A 23,694-nucleotide genomic window follows, 5' to 3' on the forward strand; every position below is an offset into this window, starting at 1 on the left:
CATCTGTTTTTTTGTCAGATCTGTCCAGAGTTGCGATTAATTAATGACAAAATGTGTTTTTTTACCCACAGCCATGAAAACCTGGAAATATTAGGGAATGAATTGTCTATTTTAAATTATTATTTATAAATTCAGGAAAAAGTGAAATCTTAAAAAGCACTTCCTCTAGTCAATATGTAATTTTTTCTATATTATTTTTGTAGTTTTTCCTAACATCTGAGACAGCATTGGTTAATGCAATAGAAAATGTCCCAGTAAGGCATGCAGATTTGAACTGTATCATATTCAAATATTTTGGTGAAAAACATACTGCAAATAAACAATGTTAAAGGAGACATATCATGAAAATCTGACTTTTCCAAGTTTTAAGTGCTATAATTAGGTCCCTAGAGCATCTGAAACCATGAAACTTATATAACATTTTGTAAAAAAAGGGGCATAATTCTAATTCTCCTTTAAGGAAAAATAGACAGTCTATGTAATTTTCTTTAACTTGTGTGAACAACAGCGTTGGTTAACGCAGTAGAAAATGTCACAGCAGCTTTCAATTTGACCAATTATCAGAAAATGTCAATCAGAACAAATCAGAAAATATTCAGCGAAAATAACCAATGTTAAAAAATAAATTTATGCTATGCATGCTCAGAGTGTTTAATTAGCTAAAAGTTCTTTGTGATGGCAATCTGCTAAATGCTTTACTGGAGAATTTTCTCAAAAGGTGTGGGATCCCTGTTAAAATGTTTGCGACCATATGCTTTAACTCCTGCCCATTTGTTTCTTACTCGTGATCAGGTCTGTCACAGCTACACCTGAGCATACAGTAAAACACCACAAGCTATGACATGACTAAACAAAGACAGCTTATTATGAGTTCGATATCTGAAATCATTTATTTGATCTTGGCAGGCTAAACATTGTTCATTAAGCTGCATGACTTTACTTCACGTTTTATTATCTTCACATCTGTTTTAGAGGTATTGCTGTCTAGCTGGGTTTTACAACACACTAAACCGAACCTTTTGCTCATATTTGTCACCCCTCTCTGTGTGAACAGTCAAAAATGCAAAAGGCCCCATGGGTAAAAAAAAAAAAACGTTCTGGTGCACTGATGTTTATTTTTAAACCTGTACTTCTGAAGTGTCATCATCAGTTGTCACATAAAATCATAATAAATAGAGGGAGAAAAAAAAAACATATTGCGACTAAACAATGTTAAGGAATAAAAATAATACTGTTAAAAATCATTATGGCACGCACATTTGCATTTTCCAATGAGAATGAAATGATTATGACTGGCAAGTGTTCATCAGTGAGGTAAGTCTTAATGATTTTCTGTATAATAAGCAATGTTATAACATAACGCATGTGGAGGATTTTTTGGATTCTTTGCCTTCGTTATCTTCAGCATCGGCCCCAGGAGCTGCACACACAGAAAAATAGGCATTAAAGTTACACGCATCTCATCGGTTCATTTATCTGAATGATCTTTTTATTGATTGTCGTACCTTGTCTGGAACCATCAACGCGTCCTTTCTCAAAACCGCTGACCTGCGCTTGATCATTATTTGCGTTCTGAATGAAGAAAGCACGCTTGTTATAATTTCTCAAATGATTTGCAAAACCCATTTCTTTCTTTTTTTTATCAGAATAGATCCAAAAATGAAAACGTCATCATATAATCTTCAAAAATGAACTTTCGTAAAAATGCCCAAAAACTCTTGCCAGTCTTAGTTTCTTTCTACTTTCATTCAATTCAAATAATAACAATTTTATTGTGTGTGCGTGTGAACTATTTCTTTAATGTATGTAACCTACCATCAGAGACTTTTCAAGCATCAATCTTTTCTCCTCCGGAAGGGTTCTGTAATACCTGTGAGTAGATACTCACATTATATCACGTATACCAGCAAACCAACCAGTCTGCCATATTTCATTATAATAAAAACTGGTTCTGTTTCTTGTCTTAGAAAGTATTATATAAGCTTAACTCACCTTTTCAGATAAGAGTCTTCATTCCCATCTGTCTCTGCTGCACGAGAGGAACCAGACATCTCTCCAGCTACATATTAACAACACAATGCACTAAAACACTCACAATCTCTTCAATTACACCCAAAACAACCTATAGAGCGCAAGCAGGCCCTCAACTATGTATTGTTATAATGTCATAGATATAATTCCTTTCCACTAAAACAACCTGATGGTCCTTGTCCTATAGTGTCAGTGGTTTTTGTTGTTGTTTCCGTAGCAACAGGGCCCCACCAGAACAGTTTGAATGTCCACAAAGAGGTGTGTCATATAAAGAGGTGGAGGAGCAGATCTTCACACTCTGGGTGTAACATTGTTTTTGGTTTCAATGTGAAGTCAGACACCTGGTCTAAAGAGACAGACAGACAGACAGACAGACAGACAGACAGACAGATAGATAGATAGATAGATAGATAGATAGATAGATAGATAGATAGATAGATAGATAGATAGATAGCAATATAAATTAGTTTACTAAGCAATTAATAGCGTTAATAACTGAAACTAATACACGTGTTTAAAAACACTATATATAGGCATGAAAAAATAATAAGCATAATACAAGCAACAGTGGCAAAAACATACTAAAATTACAGTAACATACAGACAGATAGATAGATATCTTAAACTTATTTTATTTCAGCTTGTTGCCAACAATATTTCTTTAAATAATTTAGTTATTTTGTGAATAACTGAAATAAAATTAGTTGAAACAGACAGTGGTATATGGACGGATAGATAGATAGATAGATAGATAGATAGATAGATAGATAGATAGATAGATAGATAGATAGATAGATAGATAGATAGATAGATAGACAGATAGATAGATAGATAGACAGACAGACAGATAACTAGATAGATAGATAGACAGACAGACAGATAGATAGATAGATATGTTTAAAAACAGTATAGGCATAAAAAATAAGCATAATATGTGGCATAACAACAAAACTGCTAACTTTAATTCAAATGATTTAAAAAAAGTAACTCATTGATACTAAAATAACAGACAGATAGATGGATAGATAGATAGATAGATAGATAGATAGATAGATAGATAGATAGATAGATAGATAGATAGATAGATAGATAGATAGATATAATGTTCATTCACGGTCCTTATCATTTCATAAATGTGAAGTTTACTTCATTATTATACTTTAATGACATTACAGTAAATTTAGATGTGGAGCAGCAGAATCAGTAGCGCAAAGCGTCCGACCGGAAGCCTTCTCGCACTGAGCGGAAGCGCAGCGGCTCCAGCTGTTATTGTTGACAGACGGAGCTTCGGGGGGAAAATGGCGGTGTCCCGTCGATCCTCACAGCACCAACAAAGCAGCCTGCAGCCGTCTCCGCGGAACGCCGTGATCGCATCCCCCCCACCGGAATCGCCGTCCGCGATTATTCCCGAATCGACGAGTTTATTGAGCCCCTCGGCCACCGGCGCGGCGGAATGCGGCGGAGCGACGATGGAGTCCGCAGCGGCCTCCTCCTCCTCCGCCTCTTCCCCAGACCGGCCCGCCCCAGCAACAGCGGCGGCCGCGCTCGGCAGCTCCAGCTGCAGCAGCATTAGCTCCAGCGCGACCGCGGGCAGCCAGAGCCCCGGCTCAGGCGCGGCTAGTCCCGGGGACGGAGTGTGCGGGGCCGGCGGGGCGTTCAGAGAGCTGTTCGAGGCCTGTCGGAACGGAGACGTGTCGCGGGTGAAAAGGCTGGTGGACTCGGTGAACGTGAACGCCAAAGACATGGCCGGGCGAAAATCAACCCCTCTGCATTTCGCTGCAGGTCTGTATTTTTATATTTGCTACATATAATCCTTGTTTGCAAACGTATTGCTTTCTTTTTGACCTCATTTGACGTTTTTGAAAGAACAAAACGTCTCACTTGTGCATTTTGGTTCCACTAGATTTGTAGTTTATCCATATAGGCATGAGATTTTTCAGGGGAGGTATACAAATATAATCTTATATACGGTCTGTTGTTTTCACACAGACGTTATGTATTTTAAGTTGACTCTTTACAATTGAATATCACGGAATATCAGTACGTTTAGTTTCATTTGGTCTAAATCAACACGAGTAAGATATACTTTTTATGCGAAGCTGAATCGTAATAGTAAAATAAAAATATTATTAAATAAAACACACTATCTCCTCAAACTGTTTAAATTTCTTAAGTCATAAGTAAAATTTAAAATGGACATTGTGGACCGGAAAACAAATTAAATGTTTGTGTTATGTAATTAGGGTGTGCTTTTAAAGCTTGTAATATAAGTCTGCGTTCTTTGAGTCATATAAGCTGACTTAATCTGTTTCTGTTTAGGTATATCTGAAGATTTCTAGGAGTTCAAAAGAAAATTTTAAGGCATTTATGAGCTTAAAAAGTTGAGCATTTTGTCCTGCTGTCAATTTAATGGATCTCATTCGAAATACACATTATTAGCCGTATTCAGTCAGTCCTACGGCGGACAGATTAGTTAACATAAACGTGCAATATTCATGATCTCAACATGTTCGAGAGGCTGAATTGATTATTTGCACTTAAAACAAGTCCTGCATGGTCCTGCAATGTCTGTCACATTGCAGGACCATGACAGTTGGCTATTAAAGTGATGAATTAAAAATAAAAACTCTGAATGATGATTTTTTCCAGTATCATTCGCATATATTTTTAGTCTCAACCAAAAAATGAAAATCAAATGAGTTTGAAATGGCATGCTCATTTTGGGTGATCTGTGCCTTTAAAACTATGCTTTTTTTAACGCTCGTATTGCTTCTGTTGTGATCATTTCTAAGTCGTTTTGGATGAGAGCGCCTGCTAAATTACTAAACGCGGTGTAAAATGTCAAGTAAACGGAGCCGTTTTTGAACGGATATGAATAAGATATCAGATGTGTCGCATTTTAATGATTTGTCCCGTGTAATGTTTGACAGGCTTTGGCAGAAAGGACGTGGTGGAGCATCTCCTGCAGACCGGAGCGAACGTCCATTCCCGTGACGACGGCGGGCTGATCCCGCTCCACAACGCCTGCTCGTTTGGGCACGCGGAGGTGGTCAGCCTGCTTCTGTGTAGCGGCGCGGACCCCAACGCGCGAGACAACTGGAACTACACACCTCTGCACGAGGCCGCCATCAAGGGCAAAATAGACGTGTGCATTGGTATGGGTTCATCTGTTTCCAGTTATAGTCCAATTCTGATCGATGAAACATCTCTAATAAATAAAAAAAAAAAGTGATGGTCACCGATACGCTGTTCATCCCTAGCGGTGAGGCGCGGTGCACAGCCGTTGTCTAGAGAGCTGATGTGGCGTCCCGGAGTGTTGCAGTGTTGCTATGTTGTTGTCCTGCAGTATTTTTCTCCTGCGCCCTTGATGTCATAGAGCCCCGCTGAATGCCCCTGTGCTGAGACAGCACTCTGTATGAGTCTGAGTGAGAAAACTGACTGAAGCTTGCATTAGTAACACGATGAATGGGTTTGTCTGAGTTCGGTGCGTTACTTACTTCATTAAGCGCACTTCAGAGTTAGTTGGTGAATGTGAATAGTGACTGTTAGGGATGTGCAGTATATTGGTGATATATCATTATTGGCCAATATTGTAATTTTTGTACTGATTCATCTGATATTGAAAACTGATTTATTTTAAATATGCTTTTTTATTTGATACAAACCGGGAGCCCTAAAAAACAAGTAAATAAGACCTCTACAAGCTAAAGCTGATGCATCGTAGCTCCTGCTATTTATTAAACGGATGTCAAATCACATTAACATTAATCATTCTTAGTCTGACGGTGTGATATCTCCCACACAACAAGAGGTTTTTCTGCATTAATAATCATAAGCATGCAGCTTTCGTGATTTCATTTTACTTGTGAGACTATGGATTATTCACACTTAAGAAATGTATGTCACATTGCAGGATTATGTAAATTAGCTGACTAATGACAGGTAGTTATTAAAGCTGAGGTAGGATGATTTTCGAGATCATCGTTAACGCAATGCTAAACATTTTGAAAGAATTTCAAGTGTTTTGAAAAAAATTGTAGGCAATTGTTCTATGCGGAATTATTTCTTTAGAGTTATTTGGCAGATGACAGTTACGGATGCGTAACACATTAGAGAAAATATTATAGTCATTGTCATATTTGTGGCATTGGACTGATTAGTTTGATGATACTCTGACGCTAGAAACGTAACAAAAAAACACTTTCTTAGGTTATATGTTTATCATAACATCAACATTTAAGCAGTTATAATAGAGTTTAATCAGTATGACAATCTTTGAAAAATAAAATTGTTGTTCATAAATTTGATATAAGATAAAATGTACATTTCAGCATTGAAAATTAAACATCGCATGTTGCTAACAATGGTTAATGCACTAATTAAACAGTTTTCCATCTTTCCTGCTATACATGTAAGTGTGTGTGTATATGTGTGTGTATATATGTGTGTGTGTGTGTGTGTGTATATATATATATATATATATACACACACACACACACACATATATATATATATATACATACATACATACATACATATACATGGCTGACTGTGCTAAAACTGCAGAGCTAGTACAAACGCTTTAGGTGGGAAAATGTTATTGATAATTATATTTATCAACTTTTAGTACCGGTAAGTATTAGTATCGGTTACTGTATTACTCGCTTCTGATTTTTACAGTGTTGCTCCAGCACGGCGCCGATCCGAACATTAGAAACACTGACGGCAAATCAGCCCTGGACCTGGCAGACCCTTCTGCTAAGACCGTCCTCACCGGTGAGACATAAACACACAATGCTTTACAATCATTAACAGCACATACAATCATACAACCATTTACAGACACATTTCGGTGCATGTTTAAATATTTGCGCGCAAGGTTAATGCCAACTCGGTGCCACTCACCAAATTAAATGCAGTGAGGTTAATGTAACAGCCTTCTGTTTGAAATGTTGCATCTTGCATATCGTTTCACATACTATTTAAAAGGGGTATGTACTGCATGGTAAGCAGAACGTTAGTATTCCAGTCTGAACACGGCCGCTGTAGCACTAAAAATATCCACACACTCATTAATGAATCTTACAAATCAAGTCTGTCTGACACCCGCCGTCTGTTTTTTGTTTTTTTTCAGGTGAATATAAGAAGGATGAATTGTTGGAGGCAGCGAGGTGAGCTCTTGGCGTGGTATTTTAATTTAACATCAACGTATTGCTAAAATAAACGCTGAAAAAGTGGTTTTGGGGGGGTGTGTGGATGTTTGTTTGAATCCCTCAGCCGCTCGTTTCTTGTGCTGGAGATGTTTGGGAAGGATATTGCGTATTAATGTTAAGAGAATAGAATGGAAATCCTAGAATATCAGAATGAGACATTTCTGCCACTTGGTAAATAAATGAAGTATATGAAGTAAATGTAAAAATAACTTTTATACTGTTAGTAATATTTTAAGATTACAACTGTACCCACTTAGGTTTACTTTATTATCCATACATCCATACAGAAAAATCATATTAGAATGTGAGGAATGTTTATTTGTTCACCGCTCAATCTTCACTGTATTGAATTGCGTTGTTTTGCATCATAATAAACCACAGAGCTTGGAACATAAATCTAAAAATGCAAATATCATTGGGAGATACTAATATTTATATGCAAGTTATCTGCTTTATTCTTCTGAAGATCTCACTGTTAAGATTTCTTCTTACTTTTTGGATATATATAAATATGTTTGATATCTTTTGCGCCTCTGAATAAAACCAAGAAGTGAGTAGCAGTGTAGTCCTTACGTCAAATTTACATTGTGCTGTATATTTGAGTCTTTTTTTGACTTGTCACCCATCCACAAATGTTGATGAAAGTTGCCCTTCCTAAGTGTTTGTCTCCTTCTGTTTGGAAAACCTACTCAGGAGCGGAAATGAGGAAAAGTTGATGGCACTTTTGACTCCGCTTAACGTCAACTGTCATGCCAGCGATGGGCGCAAGGTAAAACAGATCAGAATAACTTCATCTTCATATCTACAAATGCGAATTACGACCGTTTTAGAAAGTATGTTGTTTCTAAACCCGAGCTCAAACACAGGATGTGATTTCGTGTATTTCACTGGTTGAATAAATAGATGTAGGTCAAGACAATCCCAAATCCCCTTGTTTGAGGTTTTTTTCTTTCTGTAATACTGTGTTTAGAGTAAACAGCTCTGACCTAGTTTTACCCGTGATGAGTTCAAGTTTGGACATATGGTTGAAGTCGCTTTATTCTTCGTTTTCGAGATTAGTCTGTCCGTTTGTTCAGTCCGAGCTGAATTTGGATGCCGGTTATTGTTATGAGAGATTGTTTTTGATATTTGATTCCTATTGGATGCACGTCTGACCTTCGTGAAGTTTTAGGCCAAAGCTTTTTGTGATCCATTTCTTCCTCTAGTCACAACTTAATAACAGGACCTTGATTTCCCCTCAAATCCTCTGTCATCTCTGATCATTTCAGGTCACTCCCTCCCCCCAGACCTCTGTCTTTATATCAGAAAGGCTTTTTAGGAATGAGTTCACTGTGGGTTTGTTGCTCTGTTTGTCTCGCTAGTGGATGTTACATACTGTATCTGATTTTGGTGTGTAGTACTATAATGCACTTTTATAAATTTTTTTAGAGGCAGAGTATTGCTGCTGCTTGAATTGTTCGACTGGTATTTCGAGAGAAGTCATAACACACACATTTTGTTATTTTGCATGGTAGTGTTTATGTAGCAAAAATTGCGAGTACTGCGAGGTATTGTTTTTGAGCACAGTACATGAGTATCGAAAAATGTTTAAAGGGATGCACTTTATGGTAATACATGTTTATGCTGTCATTTTGTTTTGAATATTTTATTGAGGAAATGCTGTAGAAAATAATTGAATATTTTGTGTGTAATTTTCTGTCATTGAATTGTGTGTATATTTACCATTCAAAAGTTTGGGGATTTTAAAGAAATTAATACTTTCATTCAGTAAGAGAGAATACATTCTGTTCTTTCTAAATTTCCATTCATCGGTGCAAAGGATAACAATGTATCTGTAAAAATATTTTTAAAAACCCAAATATTCCTGATATATCATCAGTATTATTCATGAAAGATCATGTGACGCTGAAGCTGGTGTGAAAGGTGTGAAATGTTCAGCTTGCGTCAAAGTAATGCATTACGTTTGGAAATATATTAAAATACAAAATGGTTACTTTAAATGTTTTTTTTTGTTTTTTTTATTTTGCTGCATTTTTGGTCAAATAATTGCAGCCTTAGGGAGTGTAAAGAGCATAAAAAAAGTCTCACACACTTTTGAATGGTATTACTGAATTTATTAGTGTTATATCGGCCATTTTAAAATGTAAAGTGGACTACATCCTGTGTGAACTGATTCCTAAAAATAATACACAGTCTTTCACAGAAAGAAGTAGCTGTAGGTTTTTTTGTAATCTAAGACAGGATGCTGTAGCTGTTGAATTATTAGGTTTTAAGCACCACAGTCGGCTTTGATGGATAATATGTTAGTTAATAGCTAATTTTTTGTTTTGTTTTGTTTTTTGTTCTGGCGACATTCAGTCAACATCTCAAAAAATGCTGGTAAGTTTATTTTGTGAAACAGAAATTAGTTTTATTTGGTCTTTTGTGATTTTTATAATTTATTTTTCCTTTCAGTTTGTTTTCAATTTTTGTCCCTAAAAAAAAAAATCCATCCATACGCTGGTTCGCACTTAAAACGCACAGAAACCTGCCTTATTTTCTGCTGGTCACAATCCATCAATCAACCAATAGCTCGGCTAACGTTTCGTTGACTCCTGCAGGTTCTGAAAACAAGGCTTTCATTTACCTCTTTCTTTAAAGTCTCTAAATTGTCTGCCTTTGCAAGAACTCCACCATGTTTCCAACCCCTAAACCCCACCCACGCATCCATGCATCGCCTCATGTTCTTCAATCCGTTTGTTTGATTTGTTGTGATCAGCACGCATGCTCTCCACGAACGTGGTGTTTAACTCCTGATTTCTCTTTGACATTTTCTCCTGTTTAGATCCATTGTGTGTATGCTAGAAACGTTGCCCATTGCCTGTGCCGTACTACTCCAGACCTCACAATAGTGACATGAACATGAATGTTGCCTTTCCATCCTGCACTGAATAATATAATTCTCTCAGGCAATGCATCATTCTTTTGAGGCAGATCTTCATTACTAAATGGCTATGTTGAGATCGGTTGTCATGCTGATTGTTTTGCTGTGGTTGTGTTCAGACTGTCGTATAGGCATGTCACCATTATTCATTTTTCACTGCATGAATTGGGAACGATTTTATAACTCTTTTTTTTTTTTGTGCTTAGGCTATTTTAAGTTACTAGTGATTTGAGTCACTCACTTATCAAACCAGATTCATTGTTCAGAGAGACCGCAGATATAAAGGCCTACTTGCACCAAGAGGCATTAGTTGACAGCAGTGACTTTTTAGTGTTTAGAGATGGTGTAACCATCCCCCCCCATTTTCTCCATATAAATTTCAATTAATACTTCAATAAAGTTTTTGAAGCCATAAACCAACCACTCTTACAGGAGCATTACAAACTTGTTTGTCTGTGCACTTGAAGCAATGCAAATGATGTAATTTAATTACAAATGATGACACCATTTGAACCTATTGGCTTAGAATCATGGATTGCATGTGTAAAGCCAATGCATTTTTAATTTTAATGCAAAATATCATTAGAAACAGACTTTTGTGTCATTTGCAGTGCTTTATGGGAGTTTGTGGTTGGCACTGAGCTCTTTTGCATCTGTTTCTGTTTCCTTGGTACCATTGATTTTCTCTGATTGGTGGGACTGTCTTAAGGATAATGGTTAGAGACACCGACCTTTTCACATTGACAAACAAATATTGAGAAGCCATAAAAGAACTGTTAAAACTGAATGGCATTAAAATCTTAAACAATGAGGAAAGAATGCAACTAACACGTATGACATAAAGAATAGCATTTTTTTCTATGTCTATATACAACACTTCCGAATAAGTACGCTGAAAAGTCTTATTTAAATGTTTAATAACTTCAATGCAGCTAAAACGTACTGTATATTAACTGTAGAAAAGGTCAAATACAGCTTTCTTCCGTAATTTGTTCCAGTTTTTTGTTTTTGGTGTGAGTAGGCCTTTAAATGTTCTTGACAAAGTCCATATATTTATAATTAGTGTGGATGCTAGAACTGGTAAAACTATGCAAGAACTATGCAAGTTTCAAATCCGAAGTACATTACGCAGAACAACTCACTGCATTGTAGTGATTAAACTAACGATGGGATGGGTTACAAGCAGGTTTACATTTCATATTTGAGGTTGGGTTTTGTGCAAGAAGCACCTGCATTATTGGTGTTTACTTATTTAGCTTGATTGTATTCCTATAGTTTGTTAATATTTCTCTGGTTCTTTTGCAGTCCACTCCTCTTCACCTGGCCGCTGGCTATAATCGAGTGCGTATAGTGCAGCTGCTGCTGCAGTACGGCGCTGACGTTCATGCCAAAGACAAAGGGTGAGCAAAACCTTCTTTTAACATATGTGTCCAGTATGTATAAGTCAACATGGAAATACAACACATTTTAAACCATCATGTTCTGTGACGCAAAAGATGCACTCGTACCCATTAGGAAGTAATTGAACAGTAAAAAGCGGTTTGTGTGTTAGTAAGATATTTAAAAAAAAAAAAAACTAATACTTTTTTTCAGCAAGAATTAATTGCCCTTGAATGTTAGTGTGTGCTTATGTTAAATTTTTTATTACATGTGTAATATAATAATTTGCGCTAATAAACAAGACAAAAAAATATGTATTAAGAAAGCAAACATAGCTGTTTTTGAGTTGCTAGAATCACAATCTCTTGACTAATTCTGAAATGCGGTTTTGCTGTCTCTCTATCAGTGGTCTAGTTCCTCTGCATAATGCCTGCTCTTATGGTCACTATGAGGTCACGGAGCTCCTGCTGAAGGTAAAGAAAACAATCCAGCCAATACTTAATGATCACAGCTCCCCCAGCACTGATACAACCGCTGGTGCTTTATTGTTTTGATTAGTAGTCACGATAATACACGTGATGTATGGTTTCCTGCTTGTCTCGCTCGCAGCACGGGGCGTGCGTTAACGCCATGGACCTGTGGCAGTTCACGCCGCTGCACGAGGCGGCCAGTAAGAATCGAGTGGAGGTCTGTTCACTGCTGCTGAGTCACGGCGCTGATCCCACACTGCTCAACTGTCACGGCAAGAGCGCGGTGGATGTGGCTCCCACACCTGAACTTAAAGAGAGACTCACCTGTAAGTGACATTCATGCTGCTTTCTTTTCAGCATCGCTGCCTTGCACTGTATTAGATGAATATCCAGTGCTCGTTTCTGACTCATTTTGGGTACTGATCCCAATAAATACCGCCTGCTCTTTTCTAAGAAGTCTCACTTTCTCGAACTGACGATGGAATAATTTCGTAGCATTTTTGCTTTTAACACCCATTTGTAAGGTGAAGACTTGTATTATTACTTAACTATTTCTGGTGAATCATTCCTAAACTATTTGTTCAATTCTTAGCTGATATTCACGTTTGACATTTATTTTATTCTTAATGCTCGTTAAAAATAGCAAGAGTGACAAAAGAATATGCAAATATTAGCCAGATGTGTCCTACTTGCCTATCTATCTCTATCTATCTATCTATCTCTATCTATCTATCTATAATATATATATTGGTGATTCTACTACATCTGTGGGTGTCATGCAAACAGCAACAGAAAAAATTATTTGGTAATGTTTTTAAACTTGAATTTTGTATCACTAAAATGACCCACTTTTAGTACTTTTATCTTTAAAACCTATAAACGTGTTAAATTTGGTATGAAAAAAAAAATATATTTTTTTTAACTCTGCATCATTGCATTGGTCATCGCATAATATTTGACATTTTTTTGCTTGGTTATCATTTGACTTGCGATTTTCCTTTATCCAGATGAGTTCAAAGGACACACGCTATTGCAAGCAGCCCGCGAGGCAGACATGGCAAAGGTCAAGAAAACGGCTCAAGAGATCATCAGCTTCAAACACCCTCACTCGCACGACTCGGCTCTGGTGAGCACTTTACACGGTCTCCTCTGGATCCCCAGGGTTTTAATGATGCGTTTATTAAAATGTCTCATGATATTCGCAGCACTGCGCCGTAGCTTCCCCTCATCCAAAACGCAAACAGGTCACGGAGCTGCTGCTGCGGAAAGGTGCCAACATTCACGAGAAGAACAAAGAGTGAGTGTTCAGCTTTAGATACTGAACAAAAAAATGTTGCACTGTTAATTTGAAACACGTGTCACTCTGAAATTGCTTGTAAATTTCTCAAATAATTACAACTAAATGGCAAGTAAGACATTATCACGTGTTCTTTCTACCTCTAGTTTTATGACTCCATTCCACGTTGCGTCTGAACGAGGTCATAATGATGTGCTCGAAGTCCTTCAGAAACACGGAGCAAAGGTACAAGTATCCTCACACTGCTTGAGCTAATTCCTTGTGAGCTCTGCTTTAGGGGTTAACGAGCCTATTTCATATTTGTCATCTATTAATGTTAGAAATTTAATAAATGAATTTGTAAATTCAAATATTTACGTATTGTGCTGTACTAGAGGGTTTGAACGAAGCAGTCAGAGGTGTTTCAGAATTCACCCAATGCCCAAAACTGACCTTTTTTTTTTTTCTGCAAGTTTATCCTCTGTAAGCGTGGACACACTAAATATTTATTATGCAGTGTAGAGAGAATGTCAGTGATTATAATGGAATTTTTTGAGAATGCGCTAAACTGAAACGAGTGACAAATAAGTGATTTTTAAGTGAGCACTATTTGAATGCTCTCTTGTGCAGAATCCATTCGGAATTTGAATTGAAGTCAAATATTCCAAAACAGAATAGTTAATTAAATAAAATAAGTTTACATACAAAAATGTACATAAAACACATAAAATGTAGTTTATTCCTGTGATGAGCAGTTGATTTTTCAGCATGATTCTTCTGATATGCTGATATTGAAATCTCTTATAATTACCGGTGGTGAAAACATGATGCTGCTTAAAATGTTTGGTCTTGGTACTAAACTCAACGTTCTCTTTGTGCGTGCGTTTAGGTGAACGCCGTGGACACACTGGGTCAGACAGCTCTGCACAGGGCGGCCCTCGCCGGTCACATTCAGACTTGCAGACAGTTGCTGAGTTACGGAGCCGACCCGTCAATCGTTTCGCTGCAGGGCTTCACTGCGTCACAGATGGGCAATGAAGCCGTACAGCAAATACTCAATGGTACTATCACAGCATCACTTCTATTACTAACTGCAGTACGATTAATAAAATAACTGTCCATTTATCCTAATATGTCCTGAATGTCAATTTTTCTGCATTTTATTTCTCCAGAGAACATTCCTCCTCGTAATTCGGATGTGGATTACCGCTTTCTCGAGGCTGCTAAAGCTGGAGACCTTGATACGGTGAAGGTAAATAACAGTTTCAGAGTTTACAAAGTTTAAAATAAACGTGATTCAAATCTATTTGGGACATTTAATGATAATAAGGGACTTAATCCGTTTATTCATTTGATAAACTGGTTCGTTTCTTCCAAAGCAACTGTGCTCCCCTCAAAACGTGAACTGTCGTGACCTGGAGGGCCGTCACTCCACTCCGCTGCATTTTGCCGCAGGCTACAACCGCGTGGCCGTGGTGGAATACCTGTTGCATCATGGAGCCGACGTGCACGCTAAAGATAAAGGGTACGATAGTCTTCATCTTAATTGTGTGACTGCTGTTGCAGTCTGAATTGTCTGATTTTCACTTGTTCACTTTTTTCGGCAGCGGCCTGGTTCCTTTGCACAATGCGTGTTCGTACGGTCACTACGAGGTGGCAGAGTTGCTGGTGAGACATGGAGCGTCTGTGAACGTGGCGGACCTGTGGAAGTTCACACCGCTACATGAGGCTGCAGCCAAGGGCAAATATGAGATCTGCAAACTGCTGCTCAAGGTTTGTTACATCAGATGGAGAAATCATGCACTTGTTGGCATAATACCAAAATGTTAATTATTGTCCAAAATTTTTGATACATTGGGCTGAAAAGTGAAACTGATAAAATACTGAGATATTGATATTTAAATGTAGTGTTTTATGATGGTATTTTTTTAATTATTTATTTATTCTTGTCTAAAATTCTAGATGCATTAGGCCAAAATCCAGAACTTCTTTTATTCACAAAATATATTAATGTACATTTTCAAAAATAATTCTTAAGGCAATTAAAAAAACTTTTTTTGTCATGCTTCAAAAAAACTTTTTGTTTTTGTTATTATTTAATTACATGTATGATTTTGTATATTTGTACTTTTTATTTATTTATATATGTATGTGTGTGTGGGTTATTTATAGTTGTAACTTTTGTTTTGTTTAGTTTTTTTTAATAACGGTGACCTAAAAATAAAGTAATAAGATCCAGATTTTACAGCTGCCAGTGTCAAAATCAAATGCTGTTAAAACTGATTTTTCATGTTTCTTTACATGTTTTTTTTTTTCTCCCTTTTTAGTTTGTGAAATTATGCCTTTCGCATCAACTTTATTTCAAAACAATGTATTTATAAATGTAATTATTGTATTTAAAATTTATTTAAAAATGTAAATTTAATTATTTTAGGATTAATGATTATTATTAAGATTGTAACACAGCCCTTCTACAATAACCACTCTACTCTCTCTTTAGCACGGCGCAGACCCGTCTAAGAAGAACCGCGATGGCAACACGGCTCTGGACATGGTGAAGGACGGAGACACAGACATCCAGGACCTTCTGCGTGGAGATGCAGCCCTGCTGGATGCCGCCAAGAAGGGCTGTTTGGCCCGAGTGCAGAAACTCTGCAGCCCTGAGAATATCAATTGCAGAGACACACAGGGCAGGAACTCCACACCGCTGCACCTTGCAGGTAACTCACCATAAACCACGTTCTCGCACTCATCATTCGATACGCGTTTAGCTCATCTCTCTGGGGGCTTAATGATGAAATCGTACTTTTTTTTTTGATCAGCTGGTTACAATAACCTGGAGGTGGCCGAGTATCTCCTGGAGCACGGAGCGGATGTGAATGCTCAGGATAAAGGAGGGCTGATCCCTTTGCATAACGCTGCTTCATATGGGGTGAGAGAATAGGGGATGCGGGAAGGTCAGAGGTCTTAATGAATGAATGAATGAATGAATAAATGACTATATAAAAGACAGGTTTTGTAGAATAGAGAATTACGGTGTTATTATTGTGTTAGTGGTACCCATAAACATTTACCTTACAATATATTCAGAAAATACCTAAATATTGGATGGTTTACTGTCTAGCAGTAGTGCGTATAAACTTGTACCCATTAATGGACAGCAATATTGTTGCGTAATCTGTAGTGCTTCTGTAATTGTCTTCTCTGTTGTGTCCAGCATGTGGATATCGCCGCTCTCCTGATCAAGTACAACACGTGTGTGAACGCGACAGACAAGTGGGCGTTCACACCGCTTCACGAGGCTGCGCAGAAGGGCCGCACACAGCTGTGTGCACTGCTCCTGGCGCACGGCGCTGACCCCACCATGAAGAACCAGGAGGGACAGACGGCTCTGGACCTGGCCACGGTAAACACCACTACAGCAGCTGATAATTCTGTAGATGAAGTCCACCCAGAGATGGAAATTACACCATAAACTACTCACCCCCCAGGCCATCCTAGGTGTATATGACTTTATATAGATATATAGATATAGATAGATAGATAGATAGATAGATATAGAGGTCAAAATCACATAAAATATGGAGTAATTTTAATTTTTGGGTGAGCTATAAGTTGACTTTAGTTGAACTCTGTTAAGCCTGGCATGCGTAATGTCCGAAAAAATGTAATGAAAAAGTTTATTAAATCTTAATTTAAGATTCTGTACTGACTGTAGTATAAAGTCAGTTTTCCTTCATCTGCTCTCTGTATCTGTCAGGCTGATGATATCCGTGCGCTGCTGATGGACGCCATGCCCCCGGATGCCCTGCCCAGCTGTTTCAAACCGCAGGCCACCGTGCTCAGCGCCGCTCTCATATCACCCGCCTCCACACCCTCCTGCCTCTCCGCTGCCTCCAGCATCGATAACCTGGCCGGGCCCCTCAGCGACGGGGCCAGTGGAGGGGCTACAGGACCCGCCGATGGGGCCTCTGGAACCGAGCGCAAGGAAGGAGATGGTGAGGAACAAAACAAATATCTCAGAGTCCAGCTTTTAGGCATCATTTGTTTATCAATCGGACTACACTGTGATGTGTAGCTTTGATTTAATTTAAAATGACTGCTTCATAAGAAGCATTTGTTTGGAATTACAACTGATTGTGACATTTGGCTTTGAATTATTTAAAATAACATTCTCACAAGAGTCAGACTATGCTGATTGCAATATATGATTTTGATTCAGTATGAAAAACTGCCTGGTAATAATCATTTGCTCAGTAATCATGCTACGTTGATTGATTCACTAAAGAACAATCTAATACGAGTCATACGAGACACTGTATGATTGTGATTCCCTTAAAAGTGCTGCCTCATAACTACAGCGAATGGACTGTTTGGCTTTAAATGGACTAAAAAGAGTCATTTGTTCAAGAATCAAGATACATTGATTCACTAAAAGAACAGCTGGATATTTTCAGGAAATAGACCACACTAATTGCACTCTTTGCATTGGATTCCTTTAAAAAAAGAGCTGCTTTGAGTCATTTTTTGGGGAATCAGACTGCATCAAACGAATTTGATTCACTAAAAAGAACCTCCTCATTAGTTCTATTTATTTGTGAATCAGACTACACTGATCACGCTATATGGATTTGTTTTTCAGACAACACTTGATTACTAAATTCTTGATTTGCTAAAACACTTTTTGCTTTTTTTTTTTTTTTTTTTTTTTTTTTTTTTTTTTAAACAGTAGCTGTACTGGATATGAACATCTCACAATTCCTGAAGAGTCTGGGACTTGAGCATTTGAGGGACATCTTTGAGAGAGAACAGGTGAGAAAATCAAAGACATCTTTGAAGTTCTGGATTTCCTCTGGCGCCGCGTTTTAAGATTTCCTCATGTTTTTAATCTCGTGTCCATTAGATCACTCTGGACGTTTTGGCCGATATGGGTCACGAGGAACTCAAGGAGATCGGCATCAATGCTTACGGACACCGTCATAAACTCATCAAAGGTATCGAGAGGCTGCTAGGAGGACAGCAGGGTGAGTGTCTCATAAAACCGCTCCTGAATGCTGCTTCTTCCTGGATCTGTGTATTTATTGCGTTTAATTCCTGTTATCTGTATGCACAGGGGCCAACCCATATCTGACGTTCCACTGCACCAATCAGGGCACAGTTTTGATCGACCTGGCCGTGGATGATAAAGAGTTTCAGTCTGTTGAGGAAGAGGTACAAACGTAAACACTCGGAGCTCTTGGCTGTATCTTACACTTGTCTGCTTTGGCCGTGTGCGAGTGTTGTTTGGGTTTTTTTGGTTACAGATGCAAAGCACAATCCGGGAGCACAGGGACGGAGGAAACGCAGGTGGCGTTTTCAGTCGATACAATATCATCAAGGTAAAACACGCCAAGTCCATTCCACATTAGCTTTATTTAACTCTTCTATATAGGTATTAGGTGTGTTGCATAAACAGTGTGTGATCACGTTGCTTTTTGATAGATGTGGGTAAATATTTAGCTTCATATTTGATATCGTAATAAATATCTGTTCGACTCTTAAGCAAAGTCTAACAGAGATTGTCCTGTAGATCCAGAAGGTGGTGAATAAGAAACTGAGAGAGCGATACACACACAGGCAGAAAGAGATCGCTGATGAGAATCACAACCACCACAACGAACGAATGCTGTTTCATGGTAAGCGCTCTGATGCTTCTCTTCGTAACATATTGACTTGAAAAAAAAAACCAACAGCATTTTGTCTATTCTATGGTTTAATTGTTTGCCACAGTGTAATTTTCTTTTAATTTTGAAAATAATTTCTTCTTTGTATTTTTGAAAATTCAAATAAAGCAATTAATACTCTCTCTCTTGAATTTTGGATGGATTGGTCAAAAGCTGCAGTACAGACCTTTTTTTTTGGTTTTTGTTTCAACTGAATGTAGTTCCTTAGAAATTTATATTAATCAAATAATTGATTATAAAATTGTTAAATAGTTTCTATAAAAATATTAAGCAGCACAACTGTTTTCAACACTGATTATAAATGTTTTTAAGCACCAGATCAGCATATTAGAATGAATATGTTGGAAATATATTCCAATACTTTAAAAAATATTTCTCAGTATTTTATTTTTGACATTTTACTCCTATTTTTGTCCCACAAGCTGTAGCATCTGCCAACACAAATTAATGTATATCACGATTAATACGAAATTACCTTCAAAATTCTATTAATGAAATGCACAGCCACACAACTTTTTTTTTTTGTTCATTCTGTAGTTTTTATTAAATTTTTATTTTTTTTTCCAGGATCTCCATTCATAAATGCCATCATCCACAAAGGATTTGATGAGCGTCATGCCTACATCGGTGGCATGTTTGGAGCTGGCATATATTTTGCAGAGAACTCTTCTAAGAGTAACCAGTACGTCTATGGCATCGGTGGCGGCACAGGTTGCCCCACTCACAAAGACCGCTCCTGTTACGTGTGCCACAGGTACATTAACACACGACACAATAAGAGATGCAACACAAAACAGTTCTCTATGCATTATTGCACTAGACAGTTTTTATAATGTCCTCTGTGTTGATTTTCCACAGGCAAATGTTGTTTTGCCGTGTGACATTGGGAAAGTCCTTCTTGCAGTTCAGCGCCATGAAGATGGCCCATGCTCCCCCTGGACATCATTCTGTGATTGGCCGTCCCAGTGTCAATGGCCTGGCCTACGCCGAGTACGTGATCTACCGCGGAGAACAGGTACGGCTGAAAAAGACAAGCTGCTGCTTAAAATACAGCTATTATCATCACCCTCATTTAAAGGGAAAAATACAATTCTGTCATCGATTACTCGCCCTCGTGTTTTTCGGAAGTCATCGGAAAACAGTATTTTGGATGCATTATATATTATAAATGGTTAAATTAAATTTAAGTCATTGAAAAAAAACATGTCTAATTAACTCAAATCAATTTAGGAACAATTCATTACAAAATGTAACAAAAAATAAGTTTTTGTTCTATGAAATATGAAAAAAAAAAAATTTAATTAAAAAAAAAAATTCTCAATTCCTAAATTTTAATGTAACTTAAATTGAGCAAATTCAGTGAAAATGTACGTTTTACAGTGAATTCCCATTTTCTTTTCCTTTTTCGGAAATCATAGGCACCTCTGCTTGAACCCGAGTCAGTTCAGTGTTAAGATTTAGTTCAATAAAAGCGTTTCATTCGGGTGTAATCAGCTCTGCAGAGACGACATTGACGTTATTCTGCTTGCGCCAGTTCAACGTTAAATCATTTCAGTTCTCTTCAGTCGCTTACGAACAAATTGGTTTCAGCTAGAAAGAAGTGTCACTATTCAGCTTAATTGAGTTTTAGTTTAGTCCTCATCCAATAGCGCGCTGCTGTGTTAACATGTGGTCCTGTTGTTGTTTTCCAGGCCTACCCAGAGTATCTCATCACTTATCAGATCGTAAAGCCGGACAGCACGCCTCAGTCCTCCACAGGAGCAGAGCAGAAATCATAGTCGGACACTGCGTTTCTACACCCGTTCACTCACTCACTCACTCGCTCGCTCGCTCACTCACTCATTCTTTCTCACTCTTGTTGCACAATGGAAATGTGAACTTTCCCATGTACCCACGTCTTGGAATTCCCATGTATGAATTATGAATTTGCACTTTTAAAAACAAGTTACTTAAGTTATTTGAAAATAGTTGCAATTGTGAAGTCTAATGTACAGGTAGTATAAAGAAAACATGTAAAACTGACTGTGTTTAACGATGCTATTTGAGTTGTATTTTAATGGAACTTTTTTTTTTTTTTTTTTTTGGAGTCTGTTCATTTCTTTTAAATAAATCTCATCAGAACAAGACTCACTCATATGTTTTTGATTGTGTTTTCTTATGGAATGTCGTTGGCTTTATCTCTGCGTTTTAAGGTGGAATTGCAAAGGGAAGTCAAAATAATAATCGGTTAAAGAAGTTTCTCGTTTAGACCTAGGCTGCAAATATTTGACCAAAAATACAGTAAAAACGATAATAATGTGAAATAATAATAAACTTTATTTTTGTTTTATTGTTCAATTTATTCAGTTTTCAGCATCATTACTCCAGTCTTCAGGAACATCTACTAAACAGTTGTCCTCGTATTTTTGTGGAGATACCGATACATTTAGGATACAGGAACAGGAAGTTCAAAATAACAGCATGCATTTGAAAATGAAATCTTTTGTAACAAATGGCCTAGCTGTCTCGTTTCAATAAATAGACAAAATCAGGTTTTTGTATGTACACCAATTTAGGAAACAAAGTGGCGAACACTGCAATTTACATCAGAGAAGCAATCACGTGATGTGAAATAAAAACTGTGAATTGCTTACAACTATATATCTGAATGCACACCAGCAAGTGAAAAAATAAATGAAAAATGTCAATGTTAATTTAAAAAATGCATTAATATAAAAATATCCTGCCGTGATACTTGGGGTGTGTTCAAAACGATAATAATATTATTATATTACCGATTTAAAGAATATATCGACTTCTATTCCGTAGCTGGTTGTCTTTGGCTGATGACAGACGGTCATCCTCCCACAGAAGGAGCGCCTGTGGCGGGAGGCTCGGCGGTGCTGGCGGCGGAGGGGACTCTCTCCAGCACGATGATGGGCGGCTGCACTGCCATGGCGTGTGGATGTGCGTGAGCGTGAGGGAGTGGGTATGGATGTTGAAACGGATGCTGATACGGATGTTGATACGGATACGGGTGGAAAGCAGGTTGGTAGGGGCGCAAGAGACTCGGGAATCTGTAGGGAGTAAGCTGCTGTCCGCCGTACTGACCCACGGGCACGAGAAAATAAACTGAAGGCGCTGACTGAACTGGAAGGCCTGGTCGATAGAATTCCTGAAAACACAATAAATCGGAGTTGGGCGAGCTTCTCAATTATTTCCACCATTGTGCACGACGGGAGGTAGACTGTTTTGTGGGAATGTGCGAGACTTCTGATACCTTAGCCTTAACAATAAAGTGCGGTAAACTACAACTAGGCAAATTTAGCTGTTTATAATTATGACAACGCGTTATTGTGATGGGAAATACCAGCATGTAATATCAAGTGCTTATCGTGCTACTGATAAAATAACTGGAAACAAACGTTATAGGCTTTTTACGTTAAACAGGCAATGTAACAATATAGATAACGATAAAATAACACGCCTTTCGTGGCTAAAGTTGAAATAACGTTTAGGCTACTGAACTGAAAACGATTACCTCAAAACTCAGATCTCTTGTCTTCCTGCTGGTTTTCTCTGCCTATATCCAACAGACATAATCTCTTAAACAGCAAGCCTTACTTAGACCCGTATTACATATTTTGCATTATATAAGTCATGTTTAACTCACAGGAACAGCTAGACTCAGACAGGCTGCAGACAGGAGACTGAAACCCAAGATTAAAGTTGTCATAGCTGATTCTGACCTGCAAAATAAACCGCTTCACATTGCAATCATAAATTGGTTGTCCCATATTTGTTTATTTGTATATGTATACTTACAATGAAATAATGTAATATTTAGATACTATTTTTATTTTAAAATATATTTCATATTTATATTATATATAATAACATTTTCGCTTACCCTTTTTTCTTTTTCACATATGACCATATGCTGCGTCGCTGATATCCTATATCACCCAGTTGCGCTTGTGTTTTTATATGACAACCTTCTCTCATTCACCCAATAAAAAAATATGTGGTTCTCTCCCACACTTGATTGCCGTGGAGTTTGAGGAGCAGATAATTTTGACCGCAATCCCTTAAATGCCTATCAAATGGGCAGACGTTAATTAAAGAATTTGAGTTCTGAAGAAATCCTTCACCTCACTGGTTTGTGAAAGTTCCCTCAAGCATCTGCAAAATTTCACAATAACATCTACATTAAAAAATATTTTATGCTCCACAGATCATAATATAAAGCATTGCCTAAAACAGTGTGTATGTGTATAATATTTACATAATCATATACTCATACGCATTTTAATTGTACTTCTTACATAAAATAATAAATAAAATGTTTAGCTTTGTTACACAATAGTTGACTATATTTCATTTTGAGCAAAAAAAAAAAACTGTGGAAGACCCTGTTGTACCATTTGATTTCAGCAATATGCAGTATGCATGTGTTAAAAATAGTTTTAGGTGTTTTCCTATTTTACCACGAGTCAGTTGATTTAGTTTTTTGTTTTATTTCTTAAATATTTTTGAATGAAGTGCCGCTTGCATAACATAACAAAGTATGTATTGCACTACACAGATTGCATCATCATAATGATATTAAAACACATTAGAAAACCAATAACCAGCTTTTAATTATAAGGTACGCCTCACCATAATGCTTGGAGTTTTTAGTGGTATTTTGTTTGATATT

At 37.5% G+C, this 23,694-nt stretch overlaps 2 protein-coding genes across 6 annotated transcripts; one reads left to right on the forward strand and one right to left on the reverse strand.

Moving 5' to 3' along the window:
- The first annotated feature begins 3,215 nt into the window (after window positions 1-3,215).
- Window positions 3,216-23,284, forward strand: tnksb (tankyrase, TRF1-interacting ankyrin-related ADP-ribose polymerase b). 4 transcript variants are annotated; one of them, XM_043240369.1, is made up of 28 exons: window positions 3,217-3,813; window positions 4,962-5,186; window positions 6,712-6,807; window positions 7,166-7,202; window positions 7,938-8,013; window positions 9,603-9,623; window positions 11,473-11,567; window positions 11,954-12,020; window positions 12,157-12,343; window positions 13,025-13,143; window positions 13,223-13,314; window positions 13,461-13,539; window positions 14,183-14,354; window positions 14,466-14,545; window positions 14,673-14,818; window positions 14,901-15,066; window positions 15,794-16,013; window positions 16,116-16,225; window positions 16,511-16,699; window positions 17,054-17,291; window positions 18,026-18,105; window positions 18,197-18,317; window positions 18,407-18,504; window positions 18,597-18,671; window positions 18,863-18,968; window positions 19,584-19,770; window positions 19,875-20,031; window positions 20,708-23,284. In XM_043240369.1, exons 1-28 carry the CDS (start codon window positions 3,330-3,332, stop codon window positions 20,792-20,794), a joined length of 3,810 nt encoding a protein of 1,269 aa, XP_043096304.1. In that variant the 5' UTR covers window positions 3,217-3,329; the 3' UTR covers window positions 20,795-23,284. The 4 variants fall into 4 exon arrangements, with proteins under 4 accessions (XP_043096307.1, XP_043096304.1, XP_043096303.1 ...); XM_043240368.1 differs by having other exon boundaries at window positions 3,219-3,813; window positions 18,023-18,105; XM_043240372.1 differs by lacking the exon at window positions 9,603-9,623 and having other exon boundaries at window positions 3,216-3,813.
- LOC122345880 lies at window positions 21,853-23,000 on the reverse strand. Of its 2 annotated transcripts, XM_043240376.1 has the most exons (4): window positions 22,906-23,000; window positions 22,669-22,744; window positions 22,537-22,578; window positions 21,853-22,170 (listed from the first exon to the last, which is right to left on the reverse strand). In XM_043240376.1, the coding sequence occupies exons 1-4, from the start codon at window positions 22,998-23,000 to the stop codon at window positions 21,853-21,855; spliced, it is 531 nt and encodes a 176-aa protein (XP_043096311.1). The 2 variants fall into 2 exon arrangements, with proteins under 2 accessions (XP_043096311.1, XP_043096312.1); XM_043240377.1 differs by lacking the exon at window positions 22,537-22,578.
- Window positions 23,285-23,694: the final 410 nt, after the last annotated feature.

This window comes from Puntigrus tetrazona, chromosome 5 (assembly GCF_018831695.1).
Source record: "Puntigrus tetrazona isolate hp1 chromosome 5, ASM1883169v1, whole genome shotgun sequence".
NCBI lineage: Eukaryota > Metazoa > Chordata > Actinopteri > Cypriniformes > Cyprinidae > Puntigrus > Puntigrus tetrazona.